The 15,090-nt window shown below is 54.9% G+C and overlaps 1 protein-coding gene across 1 annotated transcript; it reads right to left on the bottom strand.

Annotated features, from left to right (window-relative positions):
- Positions 1–885: 885 nt before the first annotated feature.
- On the bottom strand, positions 886–3,432 carry FTH1 (ferritin heavy chain 1). Its single transcript, XM_075545625.1, has 4 exons — positions 3,172–3,432; positions 1,847–1,993; positions 1,436–1,561; positions 886–1,345 (listed from the first exon to the last, which is right to left on the bottom strand). Exons 1-4 carry the CDS (start codon positions 3,280–3,282, stop codon positions 1,181–1,183), a joined length of 549 nt encoding a protein of 182 aa, XP_075401740.1. The 5' UTR covers positions 3,283–3,432; the 3' UTR covers positions 886–1,180.
- Positions 3,433–15,090: the final 11,658 nt, after the last annotated feature.

Here is a 15,090-nt window from a genome sequence, read left to right as displayed (position 1 = left end):
ACACCCAGTGTTAATACTGAGTCGTTTTGGAAAGGGCAGCAGGCCTTGCCATGGGACACAGTGCTGGGGGCTGGTGAGATGAGGCCCCTGGGGACTTGGGAGGAAGGGGGATGTCTTGCTCTAGAGAACTACCCTTGGATGTGCTCCTCGGGCCAGTCTTCCTTCCAGAACATTTTGAGCCCTCCCAACTTTCACCCATTTCCAAGAGCCCTCACCCCAGTGACCATGAAGGGGACGGAAGCTGGACTTCCCACTTCTAGATCCTCCAGCTGTTCTTGTGGTCAGAGGCCGCAGCGCTCTTGCTGGAAACTGAACAGGACCACCATCGGAGTTTCAGTTCTGGCACTGGCAGGTGGTTTCTCTAACACTCTGGGACTTTTTCTAGTTTAAGATGGGCGCATAGCGCATGGCAAGGGAAGAGCTGACTGGCTGCTCCACTGCGTACGGGTTTGTAGAGATACCTTCTATCTTGGCCTCTGAAGATCTGCTGCCTCTCCTGCGACTAGCGCAAAGCACAGGTCCAGGTGCACCCTGTACTCACTGTCTGCTTTCTCTGATAGAGATGGTCAGCATTCCTAACCTGTTTCCCACGGGGTTTTACCAGCCTGCTCCTCATCTGAGTCTCCACCTGTGGGACAACTGATCCAGCCCTAACCATTCAGCTGTCCACTCTGTTCAGTGTTTCTACCGAGAGCCTGACTCACGGCTAGCTCCACGGATAGCAAAACCCAGCAGGCTCCAGGGCTGCTGGTCTTCAAAATGGCCTTTTGTCCTTCAATTGTGCAAGGAGGATGAATCCGAATTGGAGACTGCGTGTTCGTCAATCAGAGGACCTCAGTTCAGTCTTGACACCCCCCCACCCAGTGCCCACTTTCTCACACCAAAGAATTTATAAATAAACACGGAATCTGCGCAAGCTCCATTTTATTAAGTAGGATTTTGCAGTGGAACTGGGGCGCTTAAAAAATTTGACCGCCTGGGCCCAGGGCGGCTCTCTGGCTCCTCCCCGCCAAGATCTCTGAGACAACAGCTGGGTATCAAATGACTTTAGACTTTATCTGAAGGAAAGGTACAAATGGAAGAATGGAGGTGGATGCCTGGGTACAATTTCTAGAAAAGGGACAGGTCTACCCAACATGCATGCGCTGCCTTGGTGACTTGGGGAAAGCCGGGCTGCCGTTTAGCTCTCTCCATCACTGTCTCCCAGGGTATGCTTGTCGAAGAGATACTCGGCCAGGCCGGAATCTGGGGCCCCCATCTTGCGCAGGTTGGTGACGTAGTCGCCCAGCTGTTTGATGGATTTCACCTGCTCATCCAGGTAATGTGTCTCGATGAAGTCACAGAGCTGGGACAGAGAAGAGGAAAGACGCCTACCGGGTTAGCTCCCCAGCCCTCCAGATGGACCCCACAGCCTCCCTCCTTCCAGGCCACTCACATGGGGGTCGTTCTTTTCCGTGGCCAGTTGGTGCAGATCCAGCAGAGACTGGTTGACGTTCTTTTCCAGGTGCAGGGCACACTCCATGGCCTTGAGCCCGCTATTCCAGTCGTCACGGTCTGGTTTCTGAACGAGGGAAGGGGGAAGGTCAAGCCCTCTGACGGACTACACCTACTAACCCCTGGGGCAAGATGGCAGACACCCCACATGTCAAACACTACCACTCCCCACAGCAGAGGCCCCCACGTTCTCCCGCCAAGTCTAACGAACTTTGTACCTGCAAGGGCAGCCAGGAAAGCAAACTGTGCGTGGCCCCATTGGGTAGCTGTGTAATCTCTGACCCTGAGCACTGCCAAGGCCAGGTGATGCCTGTCTGCCTGCCCTCCCCCCCACCAAGGGGCCGGCCTTCACCTTGATATCCTGGAGGAAGATCCGGCCCCCTCGTTGGTTCTGCAGCTTCATCAGTTTCTCGGCGTGCTCTCTCTCCTCGTGAGACTGGTGCAGAAAGTATTTGGCAAAGTTCTTCAGAGCCACGTCATCCCGGTCAAAGTAGTAAGACTGCAGGTGGAACCAGGGCCAGTTGAAACGAGGGACTCCCAGGCACCTTCGACAGGCCGCCGAGGAGCCCAGCAGGACTCGGCTAACCTGCCTTTGGGAGACTGGGGAGGGCGTGCTCATGAGTCATACCCAAACTACTACTCTCAGACCTACAAAACACAGGGAACCCCCTGCCTTGGGCAAAGAGGGTCTTGAGGATCAGTGTGAAGAGACCCAGCGCCTTCTCCTCCCAGCCCCTCCCCCTTCCTCAGGGTCACACAGGTGCTCCAAGGGACTTGTGAATTTGCCCCTTCTCTCTGCAAAATTAACCCGCCCTTGCGAGGTAACCATGTGGGCCAGTGCCATGCCAACGCATTAGCGGTGGTCAGCCAGGCACCATTTGGTTTGCAGTTCTCAAGACACTGGCTGCCTACTCAGGTGTTCCTGAGACGTCAGGCCCCTTCTCAGGTTCAGCTGGGTCAAAGCTGAGGACTTTGCAGTTAGGAGCCGGCCTGACCGAGCCTCCCACCGTGGGGTCCTGGGGAAGCTCCGCCCAGCAGGGCACCCCTGGGGCGGGGATGAGAGCGGGAGATTCCTTGCCCACTAAATGGCTGGGGGACTTTCCCCACAACACAAGGCTCCGTTCCCGGGCCACTTTCCAGCGAAGACGATGAAAACCACGGGGGTGCCCAGGCCCGAGGGCAGGCTGTTAATAAAGACGTGCGTGGAAGATGGCAGATAGGATTAACGTGCGAGAGACAAGCTCCCGTTCAAATGGGGTGTGCAGATAAGCGCACCGCGGGCGCGGGCGGGGCCCTCCTCCCGGGGGAGATAAGCCACTTAGCGCCAGGCCGCAGACACCATTACGGGGCAGGCCCCTTCCCCCGAGCTCGGGAGGCGGGGAGTTGGACCTCTCTCCACCACCACTACCAGGGCCACCCCAAGGGAGCCAAGAGCGTGCCCAACGCCACCTCCCGAACTTGGTATTACAGACGTGGGCGAGCCCGGCCACCTCGCAGTCCTTGGATTGGGGGTGGGGGCGGAGCGGGGGAGGCGCCCGCCCTCCGGGGGCGCAGGCGGCCTGGCGATCCGCTCAGAGGCGGGGTTCCTGCGCCCGAGTCCTGGGAGGCCTCCAGCGGCCTGCAGGTTCCGGCCCGCGGGGGAGCGCCGCCCCCGCCCCGCCCCGGGCCGGGCCTCACCATGGACAGGTAGACGTAGGAGGCGTAGAGCTCCAGGTTGATCTGGCGGTTGATGGCGGCCTCCGAGTCCTGGTTGTAGTTCTGGCGCACCTGCGAGGGAGACGCGGTCATGGCGGCGGTGGAGGCCTGGGGGCGTCGAGAGTGCGGCGGAGAGGAGGTGCTGGGCGGCCGGTGGGCGGGGGAGGCTGGCGAGCGCCGGGTTCCGTTCAAGCACTGTTGAAGCAGGACACCGCGGCGGCTCTGAGGAGAACGTCTGGCGCCGACCGCGACCCCCGCAGGCTTTTATAGCCGCCGCGCGCGTCAGGCCCGCCCCGGCCAATCACCGCCGCCCGCCGCGGGCCACGCCCCTTCCGGGAGCCCGGGGCCCCGCCCTGCGTGCGCGTGGGAGAGGCGCCCGCTCCCGGCGCCGCGCGAGTTGGCGGAGGCCAGCGGAGCAGGCCCGGGGCGCTCTTGGGGACGCGGGACGACGCCCTAGGTGCCCCTGCGACCCGTTTGGGGCGGGGGTGGGGGGTGTGAGCGAAGGTAGGGGCCCCTGCGGGTCGCCCAGGTCGGGGCACCGACTCTAGTGGCGGCCTGGGCCCGGGCGCTGCGGGGAAGCGCCCCCGGGATTCTCAGATTCCCAAAACGGAACCCCAAGTTCTTGGCCCAGAGCCTATTCAAAATCAGCGCACGGCACACGCAGTTACAACACTCTAAAGTCATGAGCTCGTTTTGCAAGTTGGGAAGGTGGGGAGCGGGGGTGGGGGGGGGGCGCGAGTGAGTCAGAGACGGGGTTTGCTACGGGCTCACTTCCCCATCTGCCAAGTCCCCGGGGAGCGAACGGAGGGGTGTGGGCCCACCACAAGTTTGCATCTGCCCCTGCCCCGCCCAACCCCCTTCTCCCGCCAGAGCCAACATGGCTCCTTTGCCGCTACGACAACAAAGGCGAGGGGTGGGGCTCCCGGAGAGACCGAGGGGCCCTTAGGGATCCCCCACAAGGGCTCCTGAGACTATTCCTGGAGCGGGGGCGATGGACCCTGCTTTAGAAAGGCCTCTTTGGGGCCCCAGTCACGTGGGTTGCAGGCCACCTGGAATAGAGAAAACATCCGTGTAATGGCGGGTCGACTGGTGGAGGGGCAGGGCCATGTAGGAGACACAGAGTGATTGTGAGATTGTGGGAGGCAGATCTGGAAGTCGCTAGGGTGGGACGCCCACCTTCCCATCTGCTGGCCTTGAAGGCCACTATTCTCAGCCAGGACCTTCGGATGTGTGCATGAGGGGGTGGGGGCTGTCAAGATCCTTTTCAGGATACAAATTTGCAGCTGGAAACTGGACTTTTCAATCTTAAATTAAAAGTCACTCATGTTGAAAGTTACTGATGGACTTCTGGCCGTGTCTCATCCCATTGGTGGGCTTTTACGGTATTCACTGAGGAACTCCCAGACAACTGGCATGTTCCAGACCTGTGTAGCTCTTTAGGAGCCAGAGAAACCTGGAGCCCACACATAGAGCAGCAGAGAATGAAGCCCTAGCTGTTGTTTTTATAAAGCATAGAGTCACTGCAAAAGACTCTTGCCCGTTGAGAAAAGCCACCTCAAGTATAGATAAGATACACCTCAAAGCAGTAAAGGAAAAGGAGGTGGGGAGGGAGGAATTCCCAGCAGAAGGAACAAGACCTGCAAAGAAATGAAGGTGTGAACTGCGCCTGTCTGTCGAAACCAAGGGAAACAGCCAACTACTGCTAGGGTGATGCTGACTCATTGACCCAAGATAAAAGGTTGATCCAACATATCCTTAACAGGAGCAGACAGCCTCATCTTTCTCCTGAGGAGCAACTGGTGGGTGGATTCGAACCACCGACTTTGAGGTTAGCAGCCCAATGCTTAATCCACAGTTTCCTTAGAGCTCCTTAGAGCTCTCATAGGGAACCCCGAAGTGTCTAAAGAAGGCTTGTTTCTGGAGAGAGAACATGGTGGGAACACTGGAAGGATGCTAGTCCGGGGCGAGGCCAGGAAGAATGTGTGCCCTAGAAAGGGACTAAACTTTATCTGGAGACATGTAGACACAACAGGATTCCTAGCCAGCTGTTACGGGTTGAATGATGTCCCCTCGAGATAGGCGCTCTAAATCCTAACCCCTGCCTGTGGCTATAATCCCTTTGGGGAATGAGCTGTCTTTGTTAGGTGCACACGAAACACGATTCATGTAGGGTATCTTCTGAATCATTCTCTTTTGGGACAGGAAAGAAATTAAAACAAGCAGAGATGTAGAGAAGAGAGATGTCATGCCCAGTGAAGATTGCCCCAGAGCAGAAGCCAAGAAGAGGCAAGGACCCACCTCTCGAGTCAACCAAGAGAAAAAGCCTGCCGTTAGAGCTTGCACCCTGAATCAGGACTTTAATCCTCCCAAACTGTGAGAAAATATATTTTTGTTTGTGAAAGCTACCCCCTTGTGGAACTTCTGTTCTCCCAGCAGGCATCTATCTTAGGCATCTAAGACAGCAGGGAAACACTGCACTGGTATCATTCAGAAACCTGATGCTGAGTCAACAGAAACACTGTCAGCTTAAGAGTCCAGTGAAACCATCCAATGCAGCATTCTCCAGCATAACAATAGCCAGCACCTCCCAAAGGCGGTGGACACAGACAACAAAGAATGAAGTTCACAGGGAGTATATGAAGGAAATGAGAAACATCCACCGCTGGACAGAAGAGACAGCTTTGCCTAAGTGAAGAAATACCTCATTTCCAGATGGGTGGCCTCCACTTGGCTTAGGTGCCAATTACCCCCAAATCAACCTATCAATTCAACACAATGTCCATGAAACCGCAGATGTTTTGCAACTCGACACAGTGATTTGAACTTGCCTTTGGACGGGTAAGTGTGCTGAGCGGTTGGTCACCATTTGCTGCGAGGATGAGGTGGTGGACTGTGAAGAGAGATGTCTCCTTGATAAAGCATCCTAATCACAAAGCACCCCAAGTAGAGGTCAAGTCGTGACATTAAGGCCACAGGAGTATCCTACCATAGATTTTTGGGAACTTGGTGTGTGATCAGAAGGATCCCTGGCGGCAGCGTGGCAAAGTCAGAAGTTCTAAACCACCAGCCACTCTGTGGGAGAAAGACGGAACTTTCTTCTCCATTAAAGAGTAACCGTCTCGGAAACCCATAGGAGCAGCTCTACCCTGTCCTGTGGGCTCACGATGAGTCGGCATCGACTCCATGGCAGTGAGCTTGAGTTTCCTGGCATGTGACTTCAATGTCAGTTTCATTTCAAATAGGGGAGGGGGCAGAGAGAATGGGTTCCATAAATGATGTTAAACAGTTGGAAGCAATGACTCACTGTATTTAAAAATACGTTCCAGTCAAAAACAACAATCCGTCACCTCGCAAAACCACATATGAATATACAGTCAAGGTTGATGGTACTGCCATAGAAACGCTCTCCGGAGGCTCTCTCTTGTGACAGAAACCACAAGAGGATGGTGGTCAGACCTGACTGCTTGGGCGTGGAAAGCCAGAGGCCTAGAATGTCACACCCAAAGCTTTTTCAGGGTTGCCCCTTTTAAGTACATGACAAGTTTGAGTTGACACGGTCTGAGTTTGTATAAGAGATGAAGGTGAATGTGTTAGTCTGGGTACTTCAGAGAAACAAATCCACAGAAAGTCATGTAGAAGCGAGAGTTTATAGAAAGGGAAAGTGCACATCAAGAAAGCATCCCAACCCAGTGCTGCCCAAGCCCACAAGCCCAACATTAACCCATATGTCCAACACCAATCCACAAAGTCCTCCTCCATCTCACAAAACACACTCTATGGTGCCCACTGCAGGAGGAAAGCCGAGTCAGTGAACGTGTGAGCATCTTAGCGCTGGCAGGGGTCTCCACACGGCTGCTCCAGCACCCAGGGCTGCATCGGGGGTAGGTCCATGCGGCTTCTCCTCAGGGATGTCTTGCGAGACTCACCGAGCCATTTATCCCTCCACCCTTCAATTAATCCTGCATGTGTTTATCGGCCAGGTTGGCACAATAAACTAACTACCTCGGTGAATAACCTTGATTGCTGAAGTATTCTTTATATATGTCTTTGCTGCTGTTGGAGGCTCTCAAGACAAAGTTCAACTCACCGTGTGACAGACTCCAACAGCCTCATGGGATTTCCCAGGCTGCAATCTTTACAGGAGCAAATGGTCCGGCCTTTCCTCCGACAAAGCGACTAGATGGGTTTGAACTGCCAGCCTTTTCGGTTAGCCACCCACCGGGCCACCAGAGCTTCGTATGTTTAGTTACCAAAAACACAACGATCCACACACACTGCCACGAGTCCATTCCAATTCACAGTGACCTGTAAGCTTGACGTGCCAGACCATGCAGTGATTCATGCCGCTGTACATAGGGGTTGCTGTCAGTCAGCACGGACTTGGCGGCACCTCACAACGATATTGAAGTTCCAAGCCTTAAATCTTTACCGGAGCAGACAGCCTCATCTTTCTCCCTTGGAGCAGCTGGTGGGTTTGAATCACTGACCTTGTGGTTAGCAGCCCAAGGTCTGATCCCCAACCTCTAACCTCCTATAATGATACAGAAAGCCTGGTGACCGAGTGGGTGAAACGTCGGCCTGCTATGCACAAGTTCAGCAGTTCACACCCACCCCGTCGTTCCGTGGGGGAGAGGTGAGGCTGGTGGCTCCCATAAAGAGTGAGTGCTGGCTAGCAGTGGGTTATCTGCTGATGTAGGTCCTCATCGCATCGTGTCATAGCGGCTTGTGATGACTTGCTTGGCTATGGTGTTCTTCCTGCGCCTGGAGGGAAGCCAAGTTTCCCATCATCTTCAATCCTGGACATCCCCGCACTCGCAGCTTGTGGGACAAAGGGATGGATCCCGGAAGGTGGACAGTGCGTGAAAGTCGGGAGCAGGCAGGAGGCCAGTTGGGCGGAGAGCACCCGACCTCTCAGTGAGCAGAGGAGCCGTAAGGCAGATTTGAGAGATGTGGAGAAGACAGAGGGGCAGGAGTTGGTGGCTGAGTGAGTCACGAGGGGATGGGTCAGCAAGCTGCCATGCTGTCTGGTTTGGACAGCTTGGGCGAGCTGCTGCCCTGATGGAGACAGGGAGCGCAGAGGCCACGCAGGTTCTTGACCTTGGTAGCTGGCCAGCTTGGCATTGGACCGGATGAGCGGAGTCTGAGGACCTTTAGGACACCAGGAAGCGTGAAGTTGGCCTCCCCTGAGAAGCCATGGAGCTGATGCCGACTCACGGCGACCCTACAGGACAGGGCAGAACTGGCCCTGGGTGTTGCTGAGACTGTCACTCTTGGTGGGGGTAGAAGGCTTTGTTTTTCTCCCTAATTGAAAAAGGTTGTAGGCTGCAGAAGGGTTTTTCCCTAGGTGGTCCGCCAAATATGTGCCGAAGCTACGACCCTACATGCCACACATATTCAGAGACTGCACACACAGAGGTCAGCAGCTTAGAGGTTATGTCCCTGTGGATTATCAGCCATCTGGAACAAGCAGACGCTCTAGTCTGTCCCACCCTGAGTAGGGCCCTCTCCCTTCTGATAAGGATAGTGGATTGCATGCCAGAAGGCGAGCCGAGACATGGTCAAGCCAACTCAAGGAGGACCAAGGTTTGGTTGCCATCTTGAATCTAGAGTCTGCTCATCCTGTCACATGTGTACCCTTAGGGCCACCCCTTCTGATCGCATGTACACCCCTAGCTTGTATGCCGATTGTACAACCCCTTCAGGGGGGCTTGCATGTCTGGGAACGTGTATATATTGCCGTGATTGGAACTATTTTCTCTCTCTCTGCACGGATCTGGCTGCTGGGGTCATGGCCATCTGGGAGGTGAGCAATTGCATGTCTCTTTAATTATACCCCTTAGTTACACAACCGACCCTTGGACCCGTTCGATTGTGGGGGCTGGTGCCCCACAGAAGGTGCTGTCGTCTTTACCTGCCGTTGCGTCTGAACGACAGAAAGCAGTGTGGCCTGGTCCTCACCCATCCTCATAGCCTTCACAATCTTCGAGTCACCCTGTGGCCGCCACGGTGCGCCCCCATTCAGCACAGCAAACCTGAAGGGCAGCTGTGGTCTAGAAGGTTCCAGGGCAGGCTGGACTGGGGCAGAATGGAAGGGAAATGTGGTGCTGTTGGGGGTGGGGTGGTGTGTGTGTGTGTGTGTGTGTGTGTGTGTGTGTGTGTGTGTGTGTGCGTGTGTGTGTGTGTTTTCTCCGGCCAGTGGAGCCCCTGGACAGAGGTGATACTGTTTGGGGGAACCCAAAGTGTATAAACGGCCATTTCCAAGCTTAGATTCTTGGGAAGGCACAGCTTAGTCTTTGGACCTTTGTTGACCAGGAGCCCGCCTTCCCCTCCCCCAGGGCCATGTGACTTAGCAGAGGCTTGGAGTTTGGCCCCTGTCCAGGGACAGCCGCCTCCTAGAGCCGGGCCTCCCTCCTGTTGTTTCCGGAGGACTTCTTCTGAAGTCGGGGGCCCCCAGGCCAAGTGGGCAGTCAGCATGGGGTGGGGGGAGGGAGGGAGGAAGAACTGCTGTCCCACCGTGACTCAGCACCAGGCTGACCATGGCAGCTGGGCTCCCAAAGTGCTTTGTCACGGTGGGGTGGGGGGGCGGAGACAGAAGGGCTGGAGCTTCCTGTGGGGGCTGGGTGAGGAGACAGGGGTCTAGCCTGACTAGCCAGTCTTCAGGTGGTGTTTTGTGTGTGTGTGTGTTTTCTTGAAAAGAGGGCTGTTAATTTTTCTACGCATTTCTTCCTCAGGGCCTTGTGGTACCAGGTTAAAATTCAGGGTCTACAACTGGGAGCCCTGGCTGTCAAGCGGAGCCCCCATTCAGGACAAAGGAGGCCCTACCGCTGTGAGGCTATAATTTTTTACAGAAGCAAACGGACTTCTTTATTTTCCCCCTCATTCACAGTGTGGAGCGTGGGTTTGAACCATCGATATTTGGGTTTAGCAGTTCAACACGGAAGCTCCTATGTTCTCAGGGCTCCCCTAGGACGCACATGGCTGTTGGTGGATGTGAGACTAGGCTAAGTCACAGACAGTGCAGGACAAGGCCCGCATGATGAAGCGTGGATGATGGGCCCATTCAAAGCGACACAGGCACGTCAATCCAGATGAAGGAGACCATCAGCCCGAGGTCCCCTTGTGTCCCAGGATTTTCTGAGATTCAGGGACTTAACAGGACCCGGGAGGGCAAAGGGAACTGTCACAAACTGCGTGACTGGAGGCAGATCAATACCTGACAGCTACAGACTGGGATTTCAGAAGCAGGCGGGGGACCGCAATGGGGACATACGTGTTAAACAGAAGAGCTAACAATATTGATCCAGGGCCTTCTGACCAAGGCTGGCAGGGCATGACTGTGTGACCCCCAGTTCAGCAACCCCCCCTCAAGGACACATTCAGGCAAGCCTCTAAGGGAGACTGGCCCTGCCTGGGCTGGTCAGGGGGCTGGAGGTAATGCCCTTTCCAAGGCCCTCCGCCTGAGGGCAGGACTCTTCTCAGCAGTTAATGGTTAATAGTCAGAAGGCATTGTTTCAAGGGAGGCTTAAGCCACATGGGGCCTCTGCAAATAGATTTGGGGCTCTTCCTCCTCTTATACACAACCTTCTGCACACCTGGTGCTTGGAATTTAAGCTCGAATACAGTAGGTTTGGCATCTAGAGATTTCGAGTAGCTGGAAGAGAAGCAAATCGTGGAGACAGTCAGGACCCAGAGGAGTCAATGGAACACCTGCTTCCTTAGGGTGGACTGCACTGCCTCCAGGAAGCCTTCCTAGATTTCCTCCACGCCCCCCACTCCCTAAGGGAGCCTTGAACACCACACCTCTCCCAGACACCTGACCACCCGGGGCCCTGGCTGTTGGTTTGCTGCCCCACTGGGCTTTGTGCCGTTTTTTCACTCTGTGTCCTCAGGTCCCTGCCCTGCTGGGGACGCTCCCAGTTGTATTCGTTTGCAGTTGTTCGAATTCTCTGGAATCAGCATGCTCCCTGCACTACAGGGCCTTGGGGGTCCAGGATCGAGGCTTCGATGGTACCCTGCCGTAGGGTTAGAGCTACATGCCCCGCACACGGCAGGCGCCCATCCAAAGCTCCCCCACCCCCATAGGCCATCTGCTCGCATTCTAGAGGCTTCCAAGAGGCCACCCAGCCTTGGCCTGAACGTTGACCCTTGTATATTTACAGTAGCTGGAAGGGGCAGCCCTCTCCCAATGTTATCATCTATGCCCTCTTCACTGGCGGTTCAGGCTCCCCGCCACATGGCATCCAGTGTCACCCAGCCTGGGCTCAGGGAAGATGGCAGGTCAGCAGGTTGGGAGGGAGGGGGACCTGGGCCACAAGGAGCTGGGGTGCTTCCCCAGGGAAGCAGGGGCCTGTGTCTGCTCGCCTTCCATGTTGTGGTCCCTCCTGTCAGCCACAGCCAAACATGGCAGGGAGTGCTGCCCACTGTCCTGCTGGGTGAAGGGCGAGGAGCTGAGGGCGACCACCTCAGTTCGAGCTCAGGCTGCAGGGTCTGGGGTGAGGGGATCCCAGACGCCTTTGCAGGGATCAGACCAGCAGCTTCGTAGGGATAGAGCAGTTGTGGAGCAGAGGGAAGCCAGTCAGCAGGAGACTTGCACTGAGGGACTTCCCTGCCACTGAGGACGGTGGTCCCGGTGTGGGCTGGAGAGTTTGTCAGGTGGGGCCAGCATCTGTGGTCAGCGGGGAGAATCCTGAGCATTGGACCAAGAGGCCTGGCCTGTGGCTTCAATGAGGCCTGAGAGCCCTTTGGTTCCTGTGTTGCTACCACCTACAACTCTTTGCCCCACTATCTGGCCTTGCCCCCAGTTTAGGGAACACCAAGAGAAACACTTCACTCCAGCGCATCACCACCACCACCCCCCCCAAACCCTAAACCCACTGCCATCAAGTCAGTTCTTATTCACCGTGACCCTATGGGGCTGAGTAGACCTGCCCCCCTGGGGTTTTCAAGGGTGGAAATCTTTAGGACAGCAGGCAACTTCATCTTTCTACCAAGGACCGGCGGGTGGGTTTGAACTGCCAACCTTGTGATTAGCAGCCCAACACACAACCACTACGCCACCAGGGCTGCTTCCTCAGAAGCCTTCAGCCCCTCTCTCTTGCCCTGGAGCAAAACGAGAACTGTCCACAGTGGCCAACGTCCCTGGATCTTTCCAGCCAGCCCAACCACACTGCTCTGTGGTCCCCTTACCCATCAGGGCTTGGAGCCCCTGTTCTCTCTGCCGGGACTGCCTGCTCCAGACGCCTCTGCCTGCAAAACTGAAACCAACCAACAGAACCAACACCCCCTTCCCCCCAGTCACTGCTATCCAGTCACCTCTGACTCCCGGCAGCCCCCTGCACCTACCAGGTAGAACTCCGCCCTTGAGCTTTCTCAGGTATAATCGCTATGGGGGTAGACTGCCAGACCTCTGTTCTCTGGTGCTGCCCGGTGGATTGGAACCACTCACCTTTCTGTCCATGTCCTGGCAAGTGGCTGCCGAGTGGAGTGAGACCGACTCCTGGTGACCCCTGGTGTGCGGATCTGGCCGGCTCCATGGAGTTTCAAGACTGTGACCCTTCCCTTCGCCCAGCACGGCGCCAGTCTCTCCAACAACCGAGAAATCTGCGTTAGGTTTCCTTGGGATGTAGCTCCTCGCCTGGTTCTTACTCGTCCTTTCTGTTATGGCGAGCAAGTTCCCCTGCCCTTTCTCTCAGAGGCCAGTGGGCTTTTCCACTCTGACTTCAGACACATGGAAGCTTCTGGTGGCGGGGGCGGTTTGAGGACTACTCCCGGGCAGAAGCCTCAGAGCTCAGTGAGGGCTCTGTGGGGGTGCTGGTGCCACGGTCAGGTGATCTGTTTTACGTACACCTGGGGGATAGGTGGGCTGTCCTAGGGGGAGGACATGTGGAAGGATTTGAGCAAAACCATCTTTTCTTAAAATTTTAAATCATTTTATTGGGGGCTCGTACAATGCTTATCACAATCCATCCATCCATGCATTGTGTCAAGCACATTTGCACATTTGTTGCCATCATCATTCTCAAAACATTTGCTTTCTACTCGAGCCCTTGGTACCTGCTCCTCATTTTCTTGAGCAAGACCATCTCGGGACTTGAAAGCGGGGCAGAGCGCTTTATCGCGATGGGGTGGGAACGAACATTCAGGGTGTTGTTGACCTTCTAGTCCTGTACATATGGCCCCAGGTACTGTGTCAGAGAATGCACAGAATCAGGGTGAGGCTGGCACCCCCCCTTATTATTTATTTATTTTTTTAACTTCTTCACTCTTTGTTGTGATTTGGGTGAAAGCACACACGGTGAAGTGTTTTGCCTTCAACAATCCGCACACATTTTGTTTGGTCACGTCCCAGCCTCGCTCTGAGTGCCTCTGTGTTGCCCGTTTCCTCTCCTCCTTTCCTGCCCCTTCCTTAACTTTGGTGTGGTTGCTAGGCGCCGTAGAGTTTGTTCTGACCCATCTCGACCCTGTTCACAATGAACAGCACCGGGTTGGGCGCCATCCTTACATTTGCTCCTGTGCTCAAGCCCACTCTGGCAGCCACAGTGAGATAGTTAGTTTATTGTGCCAGCCTGGCCGATAAACACGTGTGGGATTAATGGAAGGACGGAGAGATAAATGGCTCGGTGAGCCTCGTCTTTCTTGTCTCTCGCTCTTTGATCATCGGACTGTGTGGCTCCCTTGCTTGTTCTGTGCCTCAATTTATAGGGTACACTACCTGTGGGACTCCTAGCCTGTGGACTGTGTCACTGTAAGTTGAGGAACCTTTAAGACCACACAATTGGAATTTACATCTCCTGAGCTGGGGACTGACAGTTGGTGACCTGGCTGACAGTTGGTGACCTGCCTTGCTGTTTGCTGCCTGTGCTGGGATAGCCTAGCTCTCTCTACAGAGGACAACCTGATGGCCCTCAAGACTTGAAGAACTGCCAGTGTCTCACAACTCTCTCACGGGAGTAAGTCGCACTGAGTCATTTATACTGCTTTATAATTTAACTGTTCATTTCTTGTATTACATATCTATCTGTTTATAATTTAACTGTTCATTTCTTGTATTATATATCTACCTGTTTATAATTTAATTGTTCGTTTCTTGTGTTATCTATCTTTATAAATATATATAAAATTATCAGCAACCTGGTTTTATCTCTCTAGAGAAACCTGTCTAATACACACAGTGTCCACCCATCTCATCGAGGACCTCCCTCATTTTCGCTGCCCCTCTGTTTGACCACCTATGATGTCCTTCTCCAGGGACTGGTCCCTCCTGACAATGAGTCCCACAGCTCACCATCTTGCCTCTAAGGAGCACTCTGGCCCTACTTCTTCCAAGACACAGCTTGATCCCTGAGCAAATGCCGCCTCGTTGAGTTCATCCAGTTAGTTATCCTAAGGGGTGATTGTTCTCCTTGCCTCCCTCCTTGGATGGGTTATCTGTCTGGGTTGGGGCGCAGGTTGAGCCACAAGGGTGAGTTCAATGGCAGAGCTGCAGGGCCTTCCAGAGCCAACGTCTGCAGGGTTTCCTCGCCGTCTCTGAGAGCAGTCAACCCCCTCCTTGTAATGACTTTGAGTTCGGTTCCACCATGTTTCTCCCACTCTAGCTGGGGCCTTCCGTGGCGCTCCCTTACAAAGTGGTTGGCATTGGTGGCTGGGCACCATCTAGTTTCTTCAGACCTCAGCCTCCTGGAGGCTATGGTTGCCACGGCCTATTAGTCCTTGGAACGGATCGGCTCATTTCCACGCACCTTTGATTTGCTTTGCTTCGGATGGAGGGAGATTAAGAGAGGCACCAGAGTTGGATTGTAGTGGTTACATAATCTAGCGTCGATTTGAGGATTCAGAGCGAAGGGGTGGAGTCTAGCCTGTCAATCGGGCTGTAGCTTGATGACCTCATTTGGTCATAAATAG

This window comes from Tenrec ecaudatus, chromosome 4 (assembly GCF_050624435.1).
Source record: "Tenrec ecaudatus isolate mTenEca1 chromosome 4, mTenEca1.hap1, whole genome shotgun sequence".
NCBI lineage: Eukaryota > Metazoa > Chordata > Mammalia > Afrosoricida > Tenrecidae > Tenrec > Tenrec ecaudatus.
The sequence above is the reverse complement of the archived record's forward strand: the minus strand, read 5'-3'. Positions and strand labels throughout refer to the sequence as shown.

Coding starts and splice junctions, on each gene's coding strand:
- FTH1 (XM_075545625.1), bottom strand. CDS start 3,282: ATGACCGCGTCTCCCTCGCAGGTGCGCCAGAACTACAACCAGGACTCG. Junction 1,562..1,846: donor TCTTCCTCCAGGATATCAAG/GTGAAGGCCGGC, acceptor TCCCTCGTTCAG/AAACCAGACCGTGACGACTG. Junction 1,346..1,435: donor CGGAAAAGAACGACCCCCAT/GTGAGTGGCCTG, acceptor TCTCTGTCCCAG/CTCTGTGACTTCATCGAGAC.